Source organism: Harpegnathos saltator, unplaced genomic scaffold, assembly GCF_003227715.2.
Source record: "Harpegnathos saltator strain DR-91 unplaced genomic scaffold, Hsal_v8.6 scaffold252, whole genome shotgun sequence".
NCBI classification, from domain to species: Eukaryota; Metazoa; Arthropoda; class Insecta; order Hymenoptera; family Formicidae; genus Harpegnathos; species Harpegnathos saltator.
The window spans coordinates 437,284-461,449 of NW_020230042.1; the positions used below are offsets into that span (position 1 = coordinate 437,284).

A 24,166-nucleotide genomic window follows, 5' to 3' on the forward strand; every position below is an offset into this window, starting at 1 on the left:
TCGAGGAAAAGTGGGTAATGATGAATCATAAAATTAATATATTGTAGATTAAAAATTGGGCACATCTAATACAATGACAAGAGCATAATGAGCGCTCTAAGTTTATTATACACTTTTAGAATTAATCAACTTTTAGGTTTAATCATTTTTAAATTTAAACCAACCTAGACATATCTGATGGTTTATACGGTTGGTTTTTACTAGATTTGTCAGTGATACATACATATTGATATAACAAATTTTTTTTTCATATCATTTTTTATGACATTTTTTTTATGACATTTTCACGTGCGCAGAGAAGAAGAAGGAGGGAGCCCCGAGTATATACAGTTAGAGTTTGATATTGCACGTTCTTGTGTCATACTCTTAACCTCTGCGCATTGTGTTTAATCGTGTGTGTGTGTGTGTGTGTGTGTGTGTGTTATAATCTTAAATCGTATTTATCGAAGATACGAATACGATTTTACACAGTATAATGGCAACTCCAAAAACGTGGGCAAAAATACAACCTGTAGAAAATCCTCTCAATCTATCGGATATTACAACAGAACAGCTCGATGTGAGAATGCAAGAAATGTGAGTGTCGCCTACGAATGAACTTGTTTCTGTTATTTCTGTGTCATTTTATATATATACAAGAATTTCATAAAATCGACTACAAAGTATATCATTATTTATTGTGAGAACTCTATTTACCATCATAAAATTTACTTAACTATAAAATGTGTGTTTATAATAATATATAATGTTATATATATGTATGTGTCTAAAATTATCTTTATATCGTTGTAGGAAGTTAAATGAATATTTAAATGATGACAATAGAAGTATAATACAAGCAAATAAAGAAAAAGATGAAGTAAGTGATGCTGACAACGATGAGGTAATAGCGAATATATTACAAGATCAGTTTAATGAAGAGCATGATATAATGTTAAAGCGTATAGAAGAGAAAGTTAATCGTGATTCAAAAGGTAACAAAGATTATAACATGATTTCCGTTATATTTAAATATTAAAATTTTTTTTCTTTCAGTGAGTATCTCATATACTAATTATCGAACTTCTTCTTATGATACCAAGGATGAAGATAATATTGATTCTGATAGCGGTAACAACAGGGACTTTGACCGTTTTGTTGTAAGTGCTATATACAAACATATGCAAGTTTTTAAATTTGTGAAATACTTCATGTATGTACAATAGATAGATAGATGTCACATGTACTATGGGCTTGTTTATATATTGTATTGCTTGTTACAAAATATAATATATTCTATATATTTTCAGAGCATAGAAAAAGAGCAAGCTTCAATACCATGTTGTGGTTACAAGAAGGTAGAAGGAGGTTCTCAAATAGTCACAAAGCATGATATATTAAGGTCTTCCCGGTTAAACGCATGTCGTGTATTGCAATTCCCTCCTGGTATTAGCACTGGGGACACAGGTGGGTTTGATGTAAAATTAGATAACAAAGTATTCAACATTCTGCGCGCTCACAGTCAAGCGCAAAGAAAGAAAGGAAAACCATCACCAAAATCTAAAACGCATCCAAAATAAAATAAACAAGATAAAGCAGATAGGAGCTTTCATTTGAAGTAAATACACTCTCGGTAAAAGATTACTGGAGAATTTTAATTCGTCTATCGTATATCATGACAAATGTTTAAAAAAAAAACGGCTTTTTTAATAAAATAGAAATTGGTTAAAAGCCTGGAGGAAGCAGTATATTTTTAGCATTCGGTACTCATGGACTATGTAACCATTGTGTATTTCAAGTATACCTGCTTCTAAAATAAAGCATTAATCAGAAAAATGGCCCAAAATTTATAAAAATTTATCAATTTCAATATACTGAATTGATTTAACCGAGAACTCACGACATATTAAATTCGCTCCTATTTCTACTTGCATATATATGGTGTATGTAACAGGAATTTATACATACTCATTTGCGAGTGCAAATATATAGGATGTACAATCTCAACAGAAGAAAAATAAATCAACTTCAAATATTTGGCAATCAAGACTGAAATATATTATATTCATTTGTCATATATTATATTATAAGAAAGAAAAAGGACTTGAAACTTAACATAAGGCAGAGGGAATAATTATATGAAATTACAATGATCATCACCTATAAATAGAGATTGTGAATTGTGTTGGCTGATAACTGATAAGATTCGATGCTTTTTTACACCGCGTTCCAAAACAACACACATTGGAGAATATAATGTATATACTAACGTAATTAATCGTAATGTTAGGAATCACTTGCCATCCAAACAAAGATGTTATTAAATGCTATTAAATTGCAATGCTTCGATTGGTCGATAGAAATTTTTTGTTCAATTGGAATTTGAAACTTACATACTATAATGCATAAAATTCATTTTATTATTAATATTAGTTTCGTTAAACTATATCACGAACATATGCGCCTTTAGTCGATGAGGAACTGATTGTGCTATATATGTAACGATCATATCAAGAATTTTTTTTGCTTGGTTTTTATATAATATTTATCTATATAAGGTAAAGAAACATTCGTGGTATATACATATAACGAGCGAAGAGGATACGTGGATAAATTTATGTGTTGGGTGCACTTAAATTTGTCCAAGTATTGAAATTTGTTCGTAACATACATGTAACACATCGTCATTTAATACCAAGACACCGTTTAATCGGAAGATACAAAAGAAATATTTTGTTGTACATTCCTTTTTTGTATACGAGATCGCTTCATTACACAATGAATTCTTAATATTTAATACACATTCCTATCTATCGCGTTTTTTACTATTTGAAATGCGGTTTTCGGTAAGTGCAATGATGATTGAATAGCTGTACCAATTTGTTAACACTGATAATTTTAATAAGCAATAATATGATAGATATCTTCCTTTTGATTTCTATCATTTTAGTATATTTTCTGATGTTATTTTGTGACTGTAGTTTTCTTTCGGTAAATTGTAGCTCACATAAAATACTAAAATGTATCAAACATATATATGTATATATAAACATACACAGTATTTTTGTAATAGATAATCAAACATTAGGAATATTTTTTACTCATTGTAAATATGAAATTATATGAGCATGGATTTGTTTTCTTACTGTACTCATGTTCGTATAACTTTCACCTTGTAACAAATAGAATAAATTCCTGATGTTTGACTATATATTTCAGAAATATTCAGTATATATTTATATACATACACATATATATATATATATATATAAATATATATATCTTTATTCTTTATATGTATACATGTATGTTGTGTATGTATATGCTGTCGCGTATGCGTATCGATATCTCTGATAAGTGTCTCTCATGACAGTATCATTTTTTTTCATGGAATGATACTAAAATTCGAAAAATGCTGTATATCCGAATTAACGATCAAAGTTAGTCATCTAGATCGTTTATGTGAAGAACTTCTCTATGGGTTAAACCAACATCCAATAGGGTCAAAATATCTCTACAAGGATATAGAATCCTCCTAGGAAAACTTGTTGTTATTTCGAAACTTGCTGGGGAATCTGGTTGGCTAAATATCCAATGGTAAACATCCTGAAAAAAAAAAAAAGAAAATAAATATTTATTCCTATATACATTATTATACACATATATTTCGCGGATTATAAGCATTTCTGGAGAAAAAAAAATCGAAAGATGATTTTTATAAATTCTTATTATACACGTACAAGTGACAACAATAATTTTAATTTATATTTGATATTCATGATTATACCTCAACTGTGTCAGTCATGAGAAATCTTCTCTTCATTGTCCTCTCTCCAAGCTTGATTTGCAGATGACACGCGTTAGGATTTGATGGTTCTGGTTCAAGGGGCACTTTGCTAACAGTTAATTCTTTTTCAAGCCGTATACGTTGGATCTCTAATTCTTGCGCATTTAATTCCTCTTTCTTTCGAGCTTCTTGCTCTTCGCGTGCTTTTCGTTCTTCTTCTCTTTTGCGATCCTTTTCTTGATCAGCGCGCAATGACTCCTCGTAAGCACGATCCTGTTGTTGTCGAAGAGACTGTGCGGCGCTACGTTCTGCCCTAAAATAATATATATATATATATATATCATATTTTATTGTACATACCAATGTATATATAATCCTGAATACTAATATACTTTTATTTTTTGAGTATTGAAATCTACCAATTTTATAAGTGATTTGATTTACCTCTCTCGACGTGCTTGGATCAAATTAATTTCATTGCGTTCTATGATCGTTTGTAAACGTGATGTTAAATCAGCAGAAGATGGGGCACCCTCCATTCTGTAAAAAAGAAAAATAATTTCCTTTAAACTAGCTTGTTACAATGTCAAATGTTTAAATGTGCAATAATAAACTCAAAATAAACTGAGTTTGGAGTACAAAAAAAGTTCAAGAAACAGCAATATTATCTTCTGTATGCAAATATCATATCCAAAAAGTGATAAGCAGATTAGTCTTACGTACCGACCAACTATTGTCATTCTGTTGTCTTTCAATACAATTAGTGCCAAGAAAGGATAAGAACCAGATTTCAGCGCTTCAGCGACTTTGTAACCTTCTCCCGATTTTACATTACACGCCCAAAATAGAGTATGTGTATTTATATATCGGATCACTTCCGGATCGCACAATGTATTTCTAGAAGAAAAACATTGTGTACAGTCTTTTCGTCAAATCACGTGGATTATATCTTTGTTATCTGCTTGAAAAGTAATTCGAACATTGTAAGAGAGATTACCTGCACCATTGGTCAATGTCTTGTGTCTCATCCTTATGGAGATACACTAATAGAAATCTTAATTCTTGCTTTGCATCCGAAAGTGCTTGGCTATAAGAGCCCTGGTAAAATACTGGATGAACGTTACCATAACGCTCCTCGTAAGATCTAATAAAGTTGACTACATCTTCCACTGGATCAGAGGACACTTGGAAGATATTTATTGACTTTGATTAGTTATATGAATTGTAAATTGATATACGTAATCAGAAATAATAACTATTAAACTTTCAATCATTGATATTAATTTTAAATTTAAAAATTGTAAGAAAAGATCCAAAGGTTATATAATGTTAAATTATAGAAAACAGTAAAAAGAGAAAGATCAATTAGAGCCAAAATGTATAATTCTAAGTACATATGTGTATATATATATATATATATATATATATATATAATTATAAATTTCACTAAGTACAAAGCAAATTACCAGGCTCAATGGTTTATAGAAATTGTTAATAGTACAAATGGAATATATACATTAATGTGAATTAAAATTTGCAGAGACATAAAATTATAATGTAAATACTAGTTTCTGGAGAAAATAAATAAATGAAAATTGAAAATATATACACTGCCTTATTTTAAGAGTTTTGAATGTATAAGTTTTCTAGTTGAATCATTTTTCAAGGTGAAAGTATTTAAAATAATCACATGATAATTGCATTGTTCTTAGTGGTATTTAAGATAATTATATACATTTACATACCTGTAACTGTGCTTAAACTCTACTTGACCTTTCTCTTCTTATGGCATAAGATTTCAATCGAATTGAACAGCAGGTGTAAATGGGAAAATTAAAATTACCAATTTAGACTTGTTGTACATATAATTAAAGATATGGGTTACTCACCAGGTCTAACATTTGTCCTAAATATTGCAAAAACTAGCTGCAGGATACTGCTCACTATGTTGTAACACACAGACAGAATGTAAGACAAGAGACCACCACCTCCACCAGAGCTGCCAGGATAATTGAAGTAAATTCTGGAACTGCTGTCATCTACAACCTGCGGTGGACGGGACCGCGAGTCTTGTGCATACATGGATGGTCTACCTTCGTACAAATTTAGTTGTTCCTACAATATAAAGTTGTCTTACAATAAATGATACAAATAAAAACATCATTCATCTATATGCATAACGCATAATATATTTATTAGAATTATGTAAAAAGTAAATAGAAAGACTCTAGATATATAAAGTAATCAAAAAACGATAAGTCAATATGGTGATACTTTTCTGTTATCGGTGAGGAACAAATATCAAGTTTTATCTCACCATTATCAGGTTAACTGTATCGTAAAGGGGAATTGGTGAAACTTAGAATTTCAAAAAAGAAGGTATGGTACCTGGACTGCAACTTCCAAATTCCAATTGTGCCTTTGCAGAACGTCTCTGCATACTGATAGATCCTCTATCCCAGTGAGGTCCTGAAAATGATGATTACGTTGTTAATCGTGAAAATGTGGATTATGAGATAACAATGAGAATATCTATGGCACCTGAAACTGTAGCACTTTTTCAGTCTGATCGCTGCTGAGCTCTCCTAAGGCAAGATCTGCCATGACAATGTGTTTTTTCCTTGTATCGTGGAGGGACAACCGTTTTGGGAATCTATTGCTGTGAATACAGTTACGTCGAATTCATCAGCTGATATAAGAAATGCATACGTGACAAAGGTTATAACGCGAGATTGTAACCATTTGAATACATATAGATAGATCGGCGAGATTTAACCTCGGGAGCGTTCCTCAGTCGACCAAGACACGTTTTTTAACGTCACGACACGATTCGTTTCATTTCGTTCCTACACGCACAATGTTTTCGATGTCATGACTTTTCACGGTACAATTTCAAGGTTCTCTTCCATGCGCAACCTAGGGCCGGACGACAGTAAGCGTGATAGTCAACGGTCAACACTTTTCAAGCATGGCGATTGGCGAATCACATCGTGGAGTATTACGCTATGTCATGCAATAATGGGTGCGTTCGCGAAGTCCAACAGTTGCACAACAATTGAGCATCCGATGAGTGAGCGATGAGTGAGCAGTGGAAATGTACACTGAACGCAACTCAGGATCAGGAGTTCTGCGCGATTTTGTTGCGCGGAAAAAATGTCAGATAAACGTACTAAATATGGTTACGTTCAGAAAACAAAGCGCTCACTGAGCGCTTAGTAACTATTGGTCCTTACTGTTAGATCCTTACATTCAGACCAATGACGTTGACGAATCACTCAACTGTTGTGTAACCGTTGTGTTTTCTGAACGCAGCCTATATTACGGCCCGTCTACACCGCGTTTATGTGTTTTGTAATTATTAAGTATTTTTATAAATATAATTCATATGTGTCTGTTACAATGTATTCTACACCATCCTTGACATTCCTCGCTATATATATTTGGATTTATATGACTATTTTCTTTGTTATTTTCTTTATTCATGGTCTGCGCCATGTTGGATTGGATCAGAGACTGATCAGTAAAGGTAGCGACGAATATTTGGGTACGTTCACGACACTCAACAGTTGCGCAATTCGTCAGTTGAGTAATTCGTCAATGTTATTGGTCTGAATGTAATGATCTAACAGTAAGGACCAATAGTCACTAATCGCTCACTGAGCGGTTTTCTTCGCTGAACGCACCCTTTATGATGAGAAAAATGGCGACCGCTCACTCAACTGGTCTGTTCTTTGTAGCTACACTACTGAACTGGTGCAATAATTAAGCTAGAGTGAGAAAACCTATATTTGTCTCACTTTAACTTATTGCACCAGTTCAACAGTGCAGCTACAAAGAACAGACCATATATTGGCCGCGTTCAGCAGAACAAAATGATCAGTGAGCGCTTAGTGATTATTGTCTGTGACTGGAGCATTCTTTTAGATTTTTCATAGACCCAGAAGTATTTGCCAATCAGGAGCGAGAATCATTAAGCGCTCACTGATCATTTTGTTCTTCTGAACGCAGCCATTGGATGTACTACGTTCGGTACAGCATTTAGCACATTCGCTCACTGAGTGCTTATACTCGTTTCTAACATGGTCTATTAAATCTTTGAATTTGAATTTGAATTGAAACTCTCTGTAGACAAAGATTAAAAAACCCAAAATAAAGCTTAATTAACGTTGATAAAAACGGATATCAATATGCTCAGCTAGCACCTTAGATCAATTTACTGCATACAAACGCTCCCTAACTGTTAGCACCGTTCATTCGGCTTACTTTAAGATCTTTCTACATTAATCGCACAATTGTAAGTTGCAGGAAATTTAGCAATAGCAGTTTATTGTACGTTTCAGTGCGAAGAATAATCAATTTCTATTGACAAATTTCTTGTGAATTGCGATTATGCGACTAATGTGATCTTTATGCTCCTTTCCATTTTTCACGTCAACGTGATATCCCTAAAAGTTAATAACTAGTATAATTCTTGCGTTAGTTAATTTGTACTGCATACATGCTCAATTCATTAGATATGACATTTATATCACGTATAAAATATTAGAGGCTAAAAATCCCAACAATTCAAAACGTATAATAAAAATGATTTGTATAGAGATATTAAAGATATCTTATTTTCAGACATCTTAAAGACGACTTAGAGATGTCTTAAGACGTCTTATGTCCCGATTTTGGACATATGTGCTGTCTGGGATGTTAAATGATAGAACTTTGCATTTTTGTAATAAAAATTATTTTGAACTAACGATTCCTATAAGTACGCTGTAAGTAATTAAGCTGTACGCATAGACATAGCCCAAATAGACAAAAAGATATCTTTTAGATTTCTAAAAGATATCTTGCAATGTCTTGAGATATCTTACATTTTTTCCGAAAAGATATCTTTTAGGGATCTAAAAGATGTCTTATGCAACAAAATCTAGAGATGTCTTGAAGATATCTTCTGGAAACGTAAAAGATATTTTAAAGATATCCTCAAGATGTCTTGAAGATATCTTACAGAAATAATAATAACAATGGGTTAATCGATCAGGGGTTGATTAATGACCAAGAGGCGACTCTTATTTGACATTCGCGATTTCGCGCTCCGGGCGTTTTAAATAAGAAAATAAGAAAAGCATTCTATGATAATCGATTTAGTTAGATAAAATAATCGGTGTCAAAATAATCCTGGTGATATCGCCCATTTCTATTTGTTATTGAGTTACAATACCTCGTTTCTTCGTTACAAATGATGACGTAATGAAGACTAAAAGTAACCAAGATTCAAACCAACTTAGCTGATATTTATTTGAAGCGCATCTGGTCTTTTTATGACACCACCAGATGGTACTAGCAACTTATTGATCGATCGACTTTACAATAGATCGCCTCTTATTCGAAACAGTTTGTTATAGTTGCAATACTTTTAATGTATGCATGAGGTGTTATTGTCGACAATGAAACATTGGGATCATGTTATTCAGTAACAAGTAAGACGCATTTTTATTTTTAAATTTTCCTGTCTGATAACATATGTTAACAAGAAGACTTTCATAATTTCAGTTGTACGATTCAACGAGTTAAATGTGTCTTTCCTTTATTTTTAAATTGCATGGCTTAACAACGGGACAGAAGACTTTTCTATTTCTAAATAATTCGATTTGACAATAGTAAAATACACTTTTGCACTGTGCATGAAAAATTAAACGGTTATTTTGATGAGAAATTGTTGATGAATTTTGAAAAATAGGCAAAATCGTGAAACGGCTTGCAGTATATCGCCAAAAATGGTGGACAATGAGACGTTTCGAAAAGTATTTAAAAATTTAAAGTCTGGTTTTGGAATGAGTCACAATTATAACATTTTGTTATTACTTTCTGCCAAGATATATCGAATTAAATAAGAAATAGCAATTGTTCAGTTTTTAATTTCATTTTTCAAATGCGTTTTTACATCAAACCTTTACTGAAGTGTGAAAGTGTTCAATATGTTTGGTTAGAAACGAGTAGAATTTGTCAATGTTATTATATGGAGTTCGCCTGCTCAATTATGCACAACTAATTTCATTAATATCGTCAAGCGTAATGAAATAATAAATAGGAGTGCAAACATATGAGATAGAAAGCGTCGTTTTGATAGAAAAGTTTTTTGGTAATAAATGCGAGCTATTAATTAAACTATTTGAGGAAATAAATTGAGGAAGATCACTTTTATGAATGTTGATATACGATTAATTCATCGTTGAGTGTCTTGCATAAAAAATAGGAACATATTATCGAGACAAAGCCTTATAATATATTTTTACTATATTATTAATAAAACGTACATTGTACGAATGTACGAGCGTGTTTTAACGATTCAAATACTGCTAACAGATATTTTTGAGAATTTCGGAGTGGATTTTGGAAAATTCGTTTGGAAAAGTGTTAGGGTGTACAAGCGATATCTCTAGACTTCTCTGAATTAAACATTCACATGATTTCGTGATTCTTATATTTTAACGTTAGGTATATTTTTGTTTTTAGTTGTGTATTTCAAGTTGTGTATGTAACCTCCCTGAAAATCTCAATATAAGATGCACAGCGCTCACGGTGGGTTCTAAGCTGGCAGGAAAATAGCGTGAGAACATAAGGCAGATGTGTGTATAGAAATGTACGAAAGCAGGCGACTGTGCAATAGTAGTCTGGATCAGACCCAAAGGGTCGGAGGTCGAAGGGCTCGAGCAATAACGTACGTTTTTCTTTCTCTCTTCATCGCTCACCGTTATGCTGATACTATGAACCCACTTTGCGACAAGCACACACATAGGTGGTAGAATATATTACAAATTCTTGAAAAAAAGTCTCTCGGGCCTTTAATCCTTTTGTATTGCTGAAAAATCACCGTTAACGATTACTCTCATTCAATCGATCTAATAAGAAAAAGACATTGGCGAATATGACATTGCAAAATGACATACGAGATATATATAAATGTATAGAAAGTAAATTACTTTATTTTCAATCGATACCCATCATTTTTAGCGCAAAACTTATGCAAAACTTTCAAACGATTTACGCGATTGTACAGAAGTGGAAGGGATTTTTTAAACCAACGACATAATTAATGTCTCCTCGAAATGAATGATCCTGCGATTTTTTTCTGTTCTGTTACAAATTGACCACGATATGGACGTACCGTGTGGTAAATACGCATAATTTTATGAACTGTTTTGTTGTGCAAGGTTGAAGAGAAGAGCAATTATCGACGGCGTTACATTGTTCCTTCCTTATTAATGACTTCACAATGAAATTGCGTAGCGGGTATGCACACACGTGTGCACACATCTATTTGAAAAGTGATACGCTTGTCGCGCAGGTAGTTTCTCATTCGTATCGGCGCTCGCGTGAGAATGCAGGGGATGCAGAAATGCCGAGGCACAGTTTCCCACCTCAGATTTGGCGGCCACCCCTCGGTTCGCGCTAAACGTTGCATAAATAACAACCTGAGCCGTACCGCACCGAGACCGGACTGCACTTCCGGCCATCTGTTTTATCGGAAATAACGGCGATTAATTGTGGAATTACGGTAATCACACATCGTTGAATTCGATCGAAAAAAAAAAAAAAAAAGCTATGCGAGATTCTCAATTCTTTACACATCCGTTTCTGAAAAATGTTACCGTCATCGCTTTTAGAGTGAACATATTTCGCGCGTGAATTCGCCGATAAATTAATTGTTTTGTAATCGGACGAATAACATTACGACAGGTGTAAGTTAAGTGAGCTTCACATTATGTTACGTATACCGCTTATTTATCTTCTTATTTTTTATTTTCTTATTATGTTTACTTATTATATTTATTATGTTTATTTACTCGCATGGGTTTTTACGATTGATAAACAAATTAAATTGGAGATTACTAAATGTTTCCGACAAGCCTCATTTATTTCTAGATAAATTAACATATTTGTTGACGTCTGACGTATTTGTTGGTCTGATGAATTCAATGATGTTTTAAATCAGCAAAGTGATACAACTCGACGTTTTATTTACATCAACACGAAGGATTATCTATTTATGTATTTGGCAAAAAAATGGTGTAATTCACCACTTTTCCAAAATCCACACAATGATAATTCAGTGATTATATATTTAAAAAAGAAAACTAAATACCAGCATTTATCATATAATTTTTTTTAATATGTAATCATTGAATTGTATTATTTTTGTTCTGATTGTGCATAATATGTGAGCGAACAATTTATCTTTATCGACGTAAATAAAACGTAAAGCAGTCGAAATATCGCAACTGATTTGCATAATATACCGCCGCAGCATTCTCGATTAATTAACAGACATGACAAGGCAGAAGGATATCTAAAAACGGATGCGATTGCTTTATCGTATCTTATTACTCTCGACTTAAAACACGACCAGATATTTTTTATTTTTGTTATATTTGCAAGTATCGGACGCAACGTCAAAATGAAACACGTTTGTACCGAGAGGCTCGATTAACGATAAAACCATGCTGGAATCTTCTCGTTCTGCTGCGTATTAACGTGCGTATTTGCGCGGAAACGGATCGTTCCTCGCGTTTGCGCGGCGAACACACCGAAAGGCAGCAGAAGCAGGAGTCATTAACCAATTATCTACCCTGTTAATCTGCCCCCTGGTGGTTAGTTGTCGGTACCCGCATAGTTAACGCTGCGCGTCCACGAGAATTCATTTAACTGTTGTTGCTGAATGATTCACGTTGCTTCGTGCCTTTCATCGAGAAATCAATTCCCATTAGAAACATCGCGTGCTGCGGGTGGCGCGTGTCGATACGCTTCAAAGTCGTGCATACAGCACACCCTGATCCGCGACACTCTTCAGCTCGTGCCCGCTGCTGACGAGTGTAATAAGGATCCACGACCTTTTCCCAGAGCAGCGGGATTTGCGCTTTTTTTCACGGTATTTTTCACATTCATCTTTTTTCTCCTTCAAAGAGAGATTCTTCAATCAGCCTGACGCGATTAGAGATTAAGACGTTGAACAAAGAGCTCTGCGGAGAAGCTAATTGAAACTGTTCTCTTCGTGTTTTGTATTTTTTTCTAAATGTATACGTCATATGGCAGGAAGACAGAAAAATGGAGGAATTATAATGCGGCATTTTCTTAGTGCAAGACAAAACGCGACTCAGGAATTACATTCAGCAAATTCAATTCAGCAAATTTTAGATCTCTAAATCTCCGAGATCACTGTGATTTAAATAACCGATAGTTTCGCAAGTCAAATATAATAAAAATGTGCTTAAGGTTAAGCGTCAAATTAAAAGACAAGTGGTTGAATATATAGCAGAATATACCGGGTGTTTCAGACCACCCAGGTCACCCGATTTTTTCGTTAACGCGACATTTTAGAGAAAAATACTTCAGACAAAAGTTGTAGGGCTTTAAAGGATCTATTTACTGACGCTATGAATTTGACCTTGGGATAACTTTGAAAAGTCCAGTCAAGATTAACATAAAAATCTTAAATGGATACCCAAATTTTTTATTACATCATCTTTTTCTAGCAATTAATTTGAATAACTTTTGTCTGAAACATTTTTTTATTTACCTAATATTTTTTGAGATATTTAATGGAAACTTGATAACTTTTTTAATATTTAACTCACGATATCTCGCTAACTATTTGTCTACTATTTTGTACTATTGTCTACTATTGTCTACTATTTGTCGCTAACTATCAGAAGAAAAAGTGGTACGAGACTTTTTTGCTCTATTTAGTCTCAAGAATATTTTCAATCAAGAATTGTTTCAATAGCGCTCTGAATTTGGTTAATTTGATGATTTTGAAATTTCCAAAAATCAGCGAGTTAACAAAAGTCAGGGCGTTATTGTAAAAATATATTCTTGAGACTAAATAGAGCAAAAAAGTCTAGCACCACTTTTTCTTCTGACAAATAGTTAGCGAGATATCGTGAGTTAAATATTGGAAAAGTTATCAAGTTTTCCTTCAATATCTAAAAAAATATTAAGTAAATAAAAAAATGTTTCAGACAAAAGTTGTTCAAATTAATTGCTAGAAAAAGATGATGTAATAAAAAATTGGGGTATCCATTTAAGATTTTTATGTTGATCTTGACTGGACTTTTCAAGGTTATTCCAAGATTAAATTTATAGCGTCAGTAAATAGATCCCTCGAAGCCCTACAACTTTTGTCTGAAATATTTTTCTCTAAAATGTCGCGTTAACGAAAAAATCGTATGATTCGGGTGGTCTGAAACTATAGTCCGGCTATAATAGTTGAATTAACCACTGAAGTAAATAAATTTTGATCTCTTCAATTGGCAGTTTTGCCGCGTGAATATCTGGATACAATGTGGTCGTTATAAAAATGCCTAAACCAGAACTGGGAGGCATTATTGACGCTTTTTATGTACTGTATATACCGTTGGTGAAAAGTTCGGTGAGGAACGGCCTATGAGAAACGGTTAACGGATGAGACTGACATAACAGGATTCGTGGTAACTAAAGGGTTGAAGGAATCGTTGAGATATGTAGAGGAGGAGATCGATTTAGCTGTCGTATGAGATACAAGCTAAACCGGTAACTTGCGTTGGGGATACAAAGGGGATTTGCGTAACGGACAAGAAGAAGCAAAAAAAGAAAAAGAAATTGCACTGAAGATGCGCACGATGTTAAAGAAAATAAAATTTGCGTATCGTTATGCTATCCGACAAAGAAAGAGATGGGCAGATAGGTAAATGATGAGAAAGAAAAAGAGAGGAGTTTTTTATTCGAGTTCCCTATATTCCAAGATTTTTGAAATCCATCACTTGAATCGTGCCTCGAGATGTAACTTAGAAATGAATTTCATTTCGGGTTAACTTCATACGAAGACATATTCTACGCGATGAACTGAAATTTATCTTAGAATTTCTTCCCGCCAAGCAGGAGTATGCTGGATTTTCTCCCGTAACGATAATCGGCCGAGAGTTCGGCGGGATTTTTCGCAGTCACTCTAGCTCGTCTTCTCTTTTCTCAGCACCTGGCGTCGTGGGGGCCGTGGGTTATCAGGGACTAGTCACACCCCTCGTTTTGGGGAGGAAACCGACATGTGGACGAGAACGAGGACTTGTTACGTAGCCGCGGGGACAGGTAAGGAGCAAGGACGTCTTTGACGTAAGCTAGATCTCTCCCCCCTCGATGAGGATAAGGGAAAGACGAGGAGGGACCGGGCCTGAAAAGAATCATTGTGCTCGGTCGTTTTCCCAGGGCTTCGTTGGCCAGAAGGCCCCCCTCTCTTTCCATCTACCCTTACGTGTACCGAAGGGCCTGGGTATATAAGGGCCCGCTCGGCTTCCAGTGGCACAGGACATCACGGTCGACAGTGAGAAGAAGAGGCTTCCAGGCTTCTTCGACCGATCGACCGTACTGGTCACGGTCGAGGAAGACCCGAAGAGGAGGCTGGAGGACGAAGAGGAAGTGAGCAGCCGCAGTCACCTAACGGCGAACGTCATTATTTTCTGTTGCAGAAAATCCGGCCGGAGCTACGTCAACAATTTCACGATGGTGAGTATAGTTTCGGTTTTGTCCTGGCTAGTACGCGATCTTGGTGCTTCGATAGACTATGCTAAAAGTCGCCCGGAATCGTCCTTTCGGCTACGCGGATCTTCGATGTTCTGCCTCGTGAAACCGGAAATTCGCACTCCTAGCTCTTGACTAATAATCGAATCGGTCGTGCGCGAGAAATTGGACGAATCACGTTTTATCGGGGGAGAGAGAGAGAGAGAGAGAGAGAGAGAGAGAGAGAGAGAGAGAGAGAGAGAGAGAGGGAGAGAGAGAGAAAGAGAGAAGAAAAGGATAGGAAGGAACAAAAGCGTCAGTTTTCAAGCAGTTTCTCTTCTCGCGAATGATAGCGCGTCACTCTCTTGTGCTGTTTTGTCGTCAAAATTTTCATTTTTGTATTCCACATACGTCTCTGGATTCTATATCAAGCATATGATGAGTCAGCATCCTTGTATTGTGTGATTTAAATAACATAATTCTCTGCATCAATACGCAAAATCTGTACCATTTCGTTCTTATCCAACATAATTAAGTATAAGCGATTGGATATCTACGTATCTATAGAATTGTAAAATTGCTCAAACTAACGAACATCTTCAAAGTGGCTGCCGAAAAATCGAGTTCTTCGATTCGTTCAGGTTTGTCGCACACGGCAGTCGATTATGCGGTACGGTTTAATGAAATGAGGATGCTCGTGACGACATACAACACCACGATGCACTTCGGAAATTCAAGATCAGAAAGTCTCAAGTTGAGTTCCAAAAAGCACTATGTGTTCGTCGACATCATTTCAATCGGCTCGAGCTCGACATTGTGTATCGTGACGACGTTCTGATTTCATTAAATAGTAGCGTACGTGAAAATTTTCGAACGGGCAGAAAATCATTGTGTGTTGCCGGAGTAGATAAATATAGACGGGAAACATTGCCATCACGACACATCGAAACATATACATCGCGCGAGTGTAATCGTCGAGATCGTTCGCGAGACAGAATAACGTGAATCTACGATCGAAATCCCGAGTTACGCGCGAAGTGATTATTCGGACCTACTCTATCCAGGCACTAATATCCTACCAAAATGTGACTTGAAATTGGTTCGTCTCTCCGTCTTTCCGTCGTTGTGCTCGCAAATTCTGTCGCTTTTATCTCGTCTGCCTGATTCAAATTCTGCTCTGCGTGTGCGTAGTAAATCCTAAAAGAATCTCTAGCTATGCTTGTTGCCGGTTTAAAAATGGGCGCAATCCTTGGTCTGCTTAATTCTTTTTGCTTTTTTTCTACAACGCGTTCCTATCACCGCTCATGGGTGATGACGTTAATTACTCTGGATGGAACGATACACCGCGAGAAAATGTTTCACAAAATCTCCATGTCAGTAGACCACCAACACGGTAGATTGATCCAAAAAATTTCGAGTATCGCGAATTGTTTTGTAGAATGTAAAGTCGGCCGCGTACTAAAATCATTTGGATAATCTTCGTATTTGAGTCGGAATAGTGATGCGCTATCACAATTTCAGCTTCTCACTGTACCTGTAGATTTTCCGAGCGTTTTCCGTTGCTGTTATGTTTTTTTGTGTATGTGTATGCATATGTGCACATCGTGCAGGAAGTGCACTTGCGAAAAGGAGTTGCAAGTTTCGACGTCGAATGTAGACCGCGCACAATTCGATATATAAAATATAAATCCGCCAGTGTAGTTGATCTCTCTGTGACAGCTAACAAATGCATGAATACATCGTGTGTGCGTACTTTACTCTCGATAGTTTAGACTTTACGCTGCTCCATACTCGGACTCGACTCGACTCGACTCGATTTAATCATCTGCTCTTGCATTTCACCAGCTGCTTAATAAACGCGCATGCTTAGACAGCTTTCTGCACCTTGAGACCTTGAGGCATACGTTGTACATGCCGCGCAGCTAGAATTATCCGTACATATCACATCGTTTGTATGCAAGATAATAGACAGACAATGAGAAATTCTTCTCACGTGAGACAGTAATTTCCGAAGATGATATGATTAACGTGATCAGTAGCGGGCATAAATTTCAGCGAAAGGCTTTTAAATAAGTGACATACCATTTTTACATATCCTCTAGTTTACCAAATGCGACATAGATGAGAATGATATTGATATCATATGTGTACGTTCTGATGCAAATAGAAATTAACAAATTAACCGTTTTGTCTCGTTGTTAGTTGGCCATCCTATCATATACATAGTCATTTAATCGTGGGATAAAATTCGCCTCTTTGCAGCAGTTTAATGAGGATTAATAAGAAATCAATCGTCGAGTAAGTTTTGAATTAATCGCGATTGTTATTTAATAGCCTGAAACGAGTTAATGCAGTGGTGTTCTAATAAGACACAGGATACATAGAATATAGAGAAATAAAAATTCTGGAGTGCAGTTTGGACAAATTATTCTCGGGAAGTTAGTACTCTTGAGATATAGAAATTGTCTCAACAGTCGCAAATATATATATATATATTTATATATAGTATTTTTGTCGAAAATTTGGTGTTTTGTAAGTTGATCAATGAAATAGCAGTATGACAGTAGATTCTTCGGACAATTGTTGTTTATGACCTCCCCCGCTGTTATTGACGACACGCTTTCTTACTTTGTACATCCAATATAAATAACATTCAGATAATTAATGTTGCAACTATAAAGAAAAAATAGATTACTGATCTGTACTTCACAATCTCAACTTTAACATCAGATAAATTTTCAAGATAGGAACGAGTTGCACAAAAATAAAATCCGATTTAGATATTTATCTTATTGTTTGTGTAAAATCACTGACGCAAAATGAATATTTGTTATCAAATTAATCTATTTCAATTTCAATGTGTATATTCCAATATTTTCAGGTATATTATAATTGGCTTTAGTATTCTGAATGTAATAAAAAAGACTTTTGTAAATCTACTTTTGTAAATCTTTGTAAATCTGAATTGTATAATTTGGCCAAACAATATGATATAGTGAAAAATTAGAGATTAGTTGATGGTAATAGACATATTATAAAATTTATTATTACATCAAAAAGAACGATTGAGATACATCAACGGAATTTCATGCATTATATTTTGGCACAATATTGTCTACTTACCCATGAAATATATAGAGTATTTGTATTGTAGTGAAGAGGACGAAAAAAATGATTTAAATTTTATTTAGATTATACGAAACTAGATAGATTTATAGAATTATATTCAAATAATATATTCAAATATAATCAAATGGGCATTCAAATATTTTTTAATTGTAACATTCAATACATGTATATATAGCATGTCAAGACGTGTGCAAATGTAAACTTTATGGCAGCTAATTTTTTATCTCTGGTATGTCATCAAAATTTTATGTCTATGATTTTGTTCGGCACCACATACTCTCTGATTTGCTTTTTCATGATTTCTAAGAAACAACAACAGAACACAAACTTTCGATATAGAAAGAAACTTTCAGCATAAAGAAGATAGAAAAATATGTAGTTCTAGTCCTAATAAAGTTCTTATATCGATATCATTTTTTGCAAGTAGTAAGATTTATTCGGCATAAAAAATCTACAATAAAAATCGTGAGAAAAAGATTTTTCACATAACTTATTAACAGTGTCAAATTATCTAAACGATGTTTCAATATATCATTTGACAAATGAGAAATTACATTTAAAAAATATTATTAAATCCTATATGTAAACTTGGTAAATTTTAAAAATAGTGGAAAATCGATTTATTACTTGAAAATCTTGAACTGTTACAATAGAAGGCGGAGCTTTTCTATTATAGACAAGAATATATGTAATTATACTAGTTTTACAATATTCCGCTATGTAATATCGTGGCATAACTTTCAACATCAATTTTTATTATAACAGTTCTAAATTATATAAATTGCGACAGACTAAAATGATTTGACACATATTGTTAGCATCTGAAGACTTTTTACATATATATATATTTTTTATCCAAGATTGCAATAAATAACTAAAAATTCTATATCAAAATATTATAAAAAAAATTATATTAGTATCGTATTTCAAGGCAGATAGAAAGAGAGAATGAGTGGAAGAGTGTATGAGTGTATGAGAGACAGAAATAAGTTGTTTCACTTGTTGCGAATATTTGATTAAGAAGATGTGAAGAGCATCAGTTATTTATTTATTATATTTCTATTAGAAGTAAAAGCATGTCGATCATATCAGCACAAAATCCATATAAACACTGCATTGATTCACACTCGCTAAATATATTTATAAACGAAAACCGGTCTTTTAAATACGGCTTCATACACACGTAAAAGTGTTTGTGTCTTGCACTTCATCGAGAGAATATGCCGCTTTCGAAACGTATCAGCATAGTATCGTTCTTTTCAATCTATACCATATCCAATTAAATCGATTAAATTTGAGAGTAAATTTTGACTATGAGATTTTCCTGTCAAGCAAAGCACCCCATCACGACGATCAAAAAGAAATTAACTCTGCTTTGGACTCAGAAATTTACCGTACTATAACAGTAAGAAAACCCACCTGTTATTATATTTGAGTAATATATATATTTCCTAAATTCATTACGATACTTTTCTGAAATAGGTTACAGTGTGGAAAAAGTGCATATATACGTATAAATAGTTTCTTGAAATAGACACGGATTAATCCACTTTTCACAGAGACTGTCGTTAAACAAATTATTCGAATTTACTTTGGATTCATATTGCAAATTGTTTAACAAATTTTCTATTTTTAGTCCTCTTTTAAACTGTATTTGTATCACATCAACTAATGAAACGTATTACAATTAACAGCTGGTAATATATTTCATTAAATAAAATTATAACTGTGTAATCATATGCATTTAAAATAATGTGGATTTGCACCAGAACAATAATGACGATGCAGCAAATAATCTAATAATAATCGTTGACCTTATCGATCATGGACAGTTTTTTCGGTTCTATCAAATTATGATAGTATTGGAATAGTAAGGAATGTTTCAAATGAGAGAGAAAAATAGAAAAATGTCGGATACACGTTTATATCTCCAACTGTGTTTATAAAAAAAGAAAAGGAAACCCTCGAAGCTTTCTTACATGGCAATACCTTGGGGTTGATTTGCCCAAAAGATTATCAAAAGAAGAAAGAAAATAGAACAGGATAAGAGAGAAGACAGATAAACCGTAAAATAAATTAAACGAAACGAAACTGAATTTATACACATACACATTTATGAAAGATATATGTGTTATGATATCAGAAAATATATACATTAATTATATTACGCAGCAGTAGAAATAAATTATTGGATTTAGCTTCCTATCGTATCTAAAGTTGTCATATAAAATTGTGCTGTCGGATAGAAGAAATTATAATATTTTCCCCTCAAAATCTGTCCTAAAACACGCCAATACACGAATCAGAATTAAACGTCAGAATTATGCTATCTAGGTGCTATCTTGAAATTAATTCTGAAATTTTCTGCACAATATATATTGAATTTCACGATACCTTTTCAAATTGATCATATCGGTTCTGAAATTTCCTCAAGTGCAAATTATTTGTTTCGTCCAAATTTCGACTGCTTATGACGAAGAAGATATATCAGACGTACAGAAATTGCGATCTGCCCGGGAGACATTACTTTTCAAATCAAGTATTCCAAGAAGACGATACTGCATAAACGATCGCTTCACTACCAATTTCATGCGAGTGACAAAATCAATGGATAAGTGAATCTGACCGTCATCAGTTCCATGGTTTATCGAGCTGGAACTCAAGACGATGCTCAAGATAACTTTTCTACGGTCAGCACGACAAATCGATCAGGATTCCCGATCAGTTGTTGAATTCTATTGAGATATAACTGACGATCTCAGAAACGCACCACATACTCGATTACGATCGTTAGCGGAAGTAAAGATTCGGATATCAAAACGCAAAGCAGACCGGACTCTGGTAACAAAGAGCCACGGTTTTGGCATTGTCGCGGCCTTCGGGATTTCAGTGAGCCACAATAAGAATCTCGGCTTAAACCCAGCAGGCGCCTCGTTCATTCCCTCCTGAGCATCCATACATACGCAAATATACTCGTCACTCCCTTGTGTTCCTCTTTCGTATTTCGTGATCTATGCGTTCCCAGCGAGAAGAAGCTGAAGGGACCAAACAAACAACCAACCAATCGACCATTCAGACTCAAGTCCCACGGTTCAGCATCTTTTGCACTATTGCGGCTCAATAGGCTCACGACCTTTTTGTCTTCTCTTGTGGCCACGCTTCTCCTCTACGATTCACGCTTTGCCCTCTTTGCTCTCCGGTCTTTCCGGGGCCGGTTGTTCTACTGCATATACATAGAGAACCGAAGCTTTCATCCTGGCCTCTGTACCTCCCAACCGCACTTTCTGCATCTTCGCGTTTTCCTTCCCCTCTCTTTCCAAAGCGCGAGCATAATTGACCCATTTTGATGTCGACGAATTACGTGGAATTACGCGTTTCATTCAAACCGCGGGATACCAGCTGCTCGTAATTGTACGTACCGTAACGTTATTTATCGACCAGTGATTCTGGTAAGCGATATGGAAGAATACCGTGATTGAAAAAGAATTCTCTATGAAAATTGAAATACGAACATTACGAGCGATCTTTGATTGAAGAAAAAGGATGTAACAGTACGCGTTATAGTTGTATAGAGAAAAAAAGTTCACGTACACTGTGATATTTCTGACTGTTTCCGCAAAAGTCTTGGATCTGATACAAATATACAATATTTTTTTGGAAAAACATCATTTGATTGCTTCAATTCCGATTTAATTGCTAATTATCAATTAAATGTTCGTAAATATACAGAGTGATTGAAAAGTATTCTCCGTATGGATATTAAACGTATGTCAAAATTCTACTATAATTAAAATTATGAATGTAATAAACATAAAAATATATAACACACTTTTCATTTGCAGTAACAATAGCCGCGTCGCGTATGATAATTTTGTGTCATGATGCACTCGTCTATTTGACAAAAATCAGTTTCATTATACACGAGAAACAAGAAAGTTGATTACAAAAATGAAAGATGATTAAAAAAATCTTAATAACTGGAAAATAAACTACGTCCATTTGAAAATAACGAAGAATATATGATGTTTACTAATATTGAGAGATGGAGAAATGCTGTGTTATATGAACTTATAAAATTTTTGCATTTGCAAAATCGCTTGTGAAATATTATAGAATGATTGCGATTCAAGTCTACATTTCTTAATGACAGGACTTGCAAAATTGATTTCAAAAATGCAACATCACGGACAATATAACAATATACACGATTGACCATTTCTGTGAAAGTTCTTCTCGTGGAAACACGTTTTGGAAACCATTCCACTTTCTACTGGATAATCGTATAAATGTCGAAAATATATAACATAAAAAAGCATGTATTGTATAAAAAATGTTGAAAGATCCTGTTATTAATTTTTCACTTTTCTATACAACAATAAAATACAGTTTATACAGACGGGGGAAAAACCGTAATAAGAAATATAGTGAGATATCTAGTTGAAGTCAGTTTTCGTGGAGCTAAAAGTATCCTGTTTAAAAATAAAAATGTATATAACGATAAAAATAACAACATACACAAATGTTCAAGCGAATAAATATATGAAACACAATAAAGCTGTCTGTAATATCTTGAATTCAAAGTATTATATTAAAAGAAAAAAATATCATGATGTATGATATATAATATGTATGAAGTATCTCGAACACATAAAGCATAACGGTGGAAAAATAATAAGAAGCTTCAAATACAATAAAAGTTCAAGATGGAAGACTTCATATTCTCTGAAAACTGAATAAAAACTCATGTTACATCAAAAATTGAAGAAGAAATAAAACAAGAAATCAAGAAACCGCAAATCAACATATATTTTATTGATAAATATGCATAGAAAAGATGAAGATAAAGTGGAATGTTGTACTGTGATATTAAAATTCAATTCGACAAGAGTAACATTCATCAAATATCTGTCAAAAAATGATGCTCCATCTGGTTCAAAACTGCTATATATAAAATATATAGAGCGCATTGTATCACACAGCCAAAGAAACTTAAAACAACGCAAAATTGCATAAATTTAACATTTCACTTGAATTTTCGATATTGCTATTCTCTTCAGTGTCACAATGAGTGATATAAATCTACAGTGAAACACTGTGTTTACCTTCTGATCTTCTGACGAAAAACGCAAATTTATCGCACAAAAATATTTTTGTTCAGATATAGGATTAGTTGGATTAAAAATATTACCGAATCGAAAAATACTATTATTACATATCGCGACATTATTGCAACTTTATATGCTCGTACCGGACTTTACTGAAAACCTTATCTTATGAAAAATCATCGGTAAACAAGATACGCTTTTGTATAAAATGTCTACCAGTTCTGTTGTATGATAAGATATATGATAAGAAATATGATAAGAAATAGAGAAGCATCCTGGGTTTATCCGCGAATACTTGGCAACGAGAATTACACACTTTCTTTTGGATTTTTTCAATGCGATATTTCGAAACCCAACCAACACGCATTGTATGCACGTTCGCCGAACAGCTCGCGCTATTTCCGAAGATTGAAAGAGATCATTTAACAGAGTTGTTGAAAAGAGTACCTGGTAGAATTGTACATTAGATTAGTTTCATCGTTGAAAACACGAACAACCGGCCCTTACTGTGTCTTTTCGTAGCTAACGCTCACACCCTTCCAGGTCTCACTACTTGGACGGTCCAGGGCAACGAGGCAACAGCAATCAAGATCAAAGAAGAAAGGCATCAGTTAGTCGATAGGATGGCACAGGAGGTTGAAAA

General features: G+C 34.2%; 2 protein-coding genes and 1 long non-coding RNA gene across 8 annotated transcripts; 2 read left to right on the forward strand and 1 right to left on the reverse strand.

Annotated features, from left to right (window-relative positions):
- Positions 1 to 285: 285 nt before the first annotated feature.
- LOC105187209 (serine/threonine-protein kinase RIO3) lies at positions 286 to 2,026 on the forward strand. Its single transcript, XM_011147895.3, has 4 exons — positions 286 to 576; positions 793 to 974; positions 1,036 to 1,139; positions 1,290 to 2,026. Exons 1-4 carry the CDS (start codon positions 476 to 478, stop codon positions 1,557 to 1,559), a joined length of 657 nt encoding a protein of 218 aa, XP_011146197.1. The 5' UTR covers positions 286 to 475; the 3' UTR covers positions 1,560 to 2,026.
- A 1,272-nt stretch (positions 2,027 to 3,298) lies between these two features.
- Faf2 (Fas-associated factor 2) lies at positions 3,299 to 6,901 on the reverse strand. 4 transcript variants are annotated; one of them, XM_025299093.1, is made up of 9 exons: positions 6,543 to 6,901; positions 6,308 to 6,425; positions 6,155 to 6,235; positions 5,656 to 5,881; positions 4,764 to 4,950; positions 4,490 to 4,663; positions 4,211 to 4,306; positions 3,767 to 4,079; positions 3,299 to 3,585 (listed from the first exon to the last, which is right to left on the reverse strand). In XM_025299093.1, exons 2-9 carry the CDS (start codon positions 6,368 to 6,370, stop codon positions 3,421 to 3,423), a joined length of 1,305 nt encoding a protein of 434 aa, XP_025154878.1. In that variant the 5' UTR covers positions 6,371 to 6,425; positions 6,543 to 6,901; the 3' UTR covers positions 3,299 to 3,420. The 4 variants fall into 4 exon arrangements, with proteins under 4 accessions (XP_025154878.1, XP_011146199.1, XP_011146198.1 ...); XM_011147897.3 differs by having other exon boundaries at positions 6,506 to 6,901; XM_011147896.3 differs by having other exon boundaries at positions 6,308 to 6,901.
- A 2,279-nt stretch (positions 6,902 to 9,180) lies between these two features.
- LOC105187211 (uncharacterized) lies at positions 9,181 to 24,166 on the forward strand. 3 transcript variants are annotated; one of them, XR_003112954.1, is made up of 5 exons: positions 9,181 to 9,240; positions 10,277 to 10,481; positions 14,769 to 14,881; positions 14,999 to 15,295; positions 24,067 to 24,166. It is a non-coding gene; the product is annotated as an uncharacterized LOC105187211 (long non-coding RNA). The 3 variants fall into 3 exon arrangements; XR_850089.3 differs by lacking the exon at positions 10,277 to 10,481; XR_003112955.1 differs by lacking the exons at positions 9,181 to 9,240; positions 10,277 to 10,481 and adding an exon at positions 12,518 to 12,689.

Bases quoted from the DNA above. Each gene is read 5' to 3' on its own strand.
- LOC105187209 (XM_011147895.3), top strand. From the start codon at position 476: ATGGCAACTCCAAAAACGTGGGCAAAAATACAACCTGTAGAAAATCCT. The intron at 577-792 runs GTGAGTGTCGCC...ATATCGTTGTAG, and splicing joins GATGTGAGAATGCAAGAAAT to GAAGTTAAATGAATATTTAA. The intron at 975-1,035 runs GTAACAAAGATT...TTTTTCTTTCAG, and splicing joins AGTTAATCGTGATTCAAAAG to TGAGTATCTCATATACTAAT.
- Faf2 (XM_025299093.1), bottom strand. From the start codon at position 6,370: ATGGCAGATCTTGCCTTAGGAGAGCTCAGCAGCGATCAGACTGAAAAA. The intron at 4,664-4,763 runs GTAATCTCTCTT...TTTTTCTTCTAG, and splicing joins GACATTGACCAATGGTGCAG to AAATACATTGTGCGATCCGG. The intron at 3,586-3,766 runs GTATAATCATGA...TTTTTTTTTCAG, and splicing joins TCATGACTGACACAGTTGAG to GATGTTTACCATTGGATATT.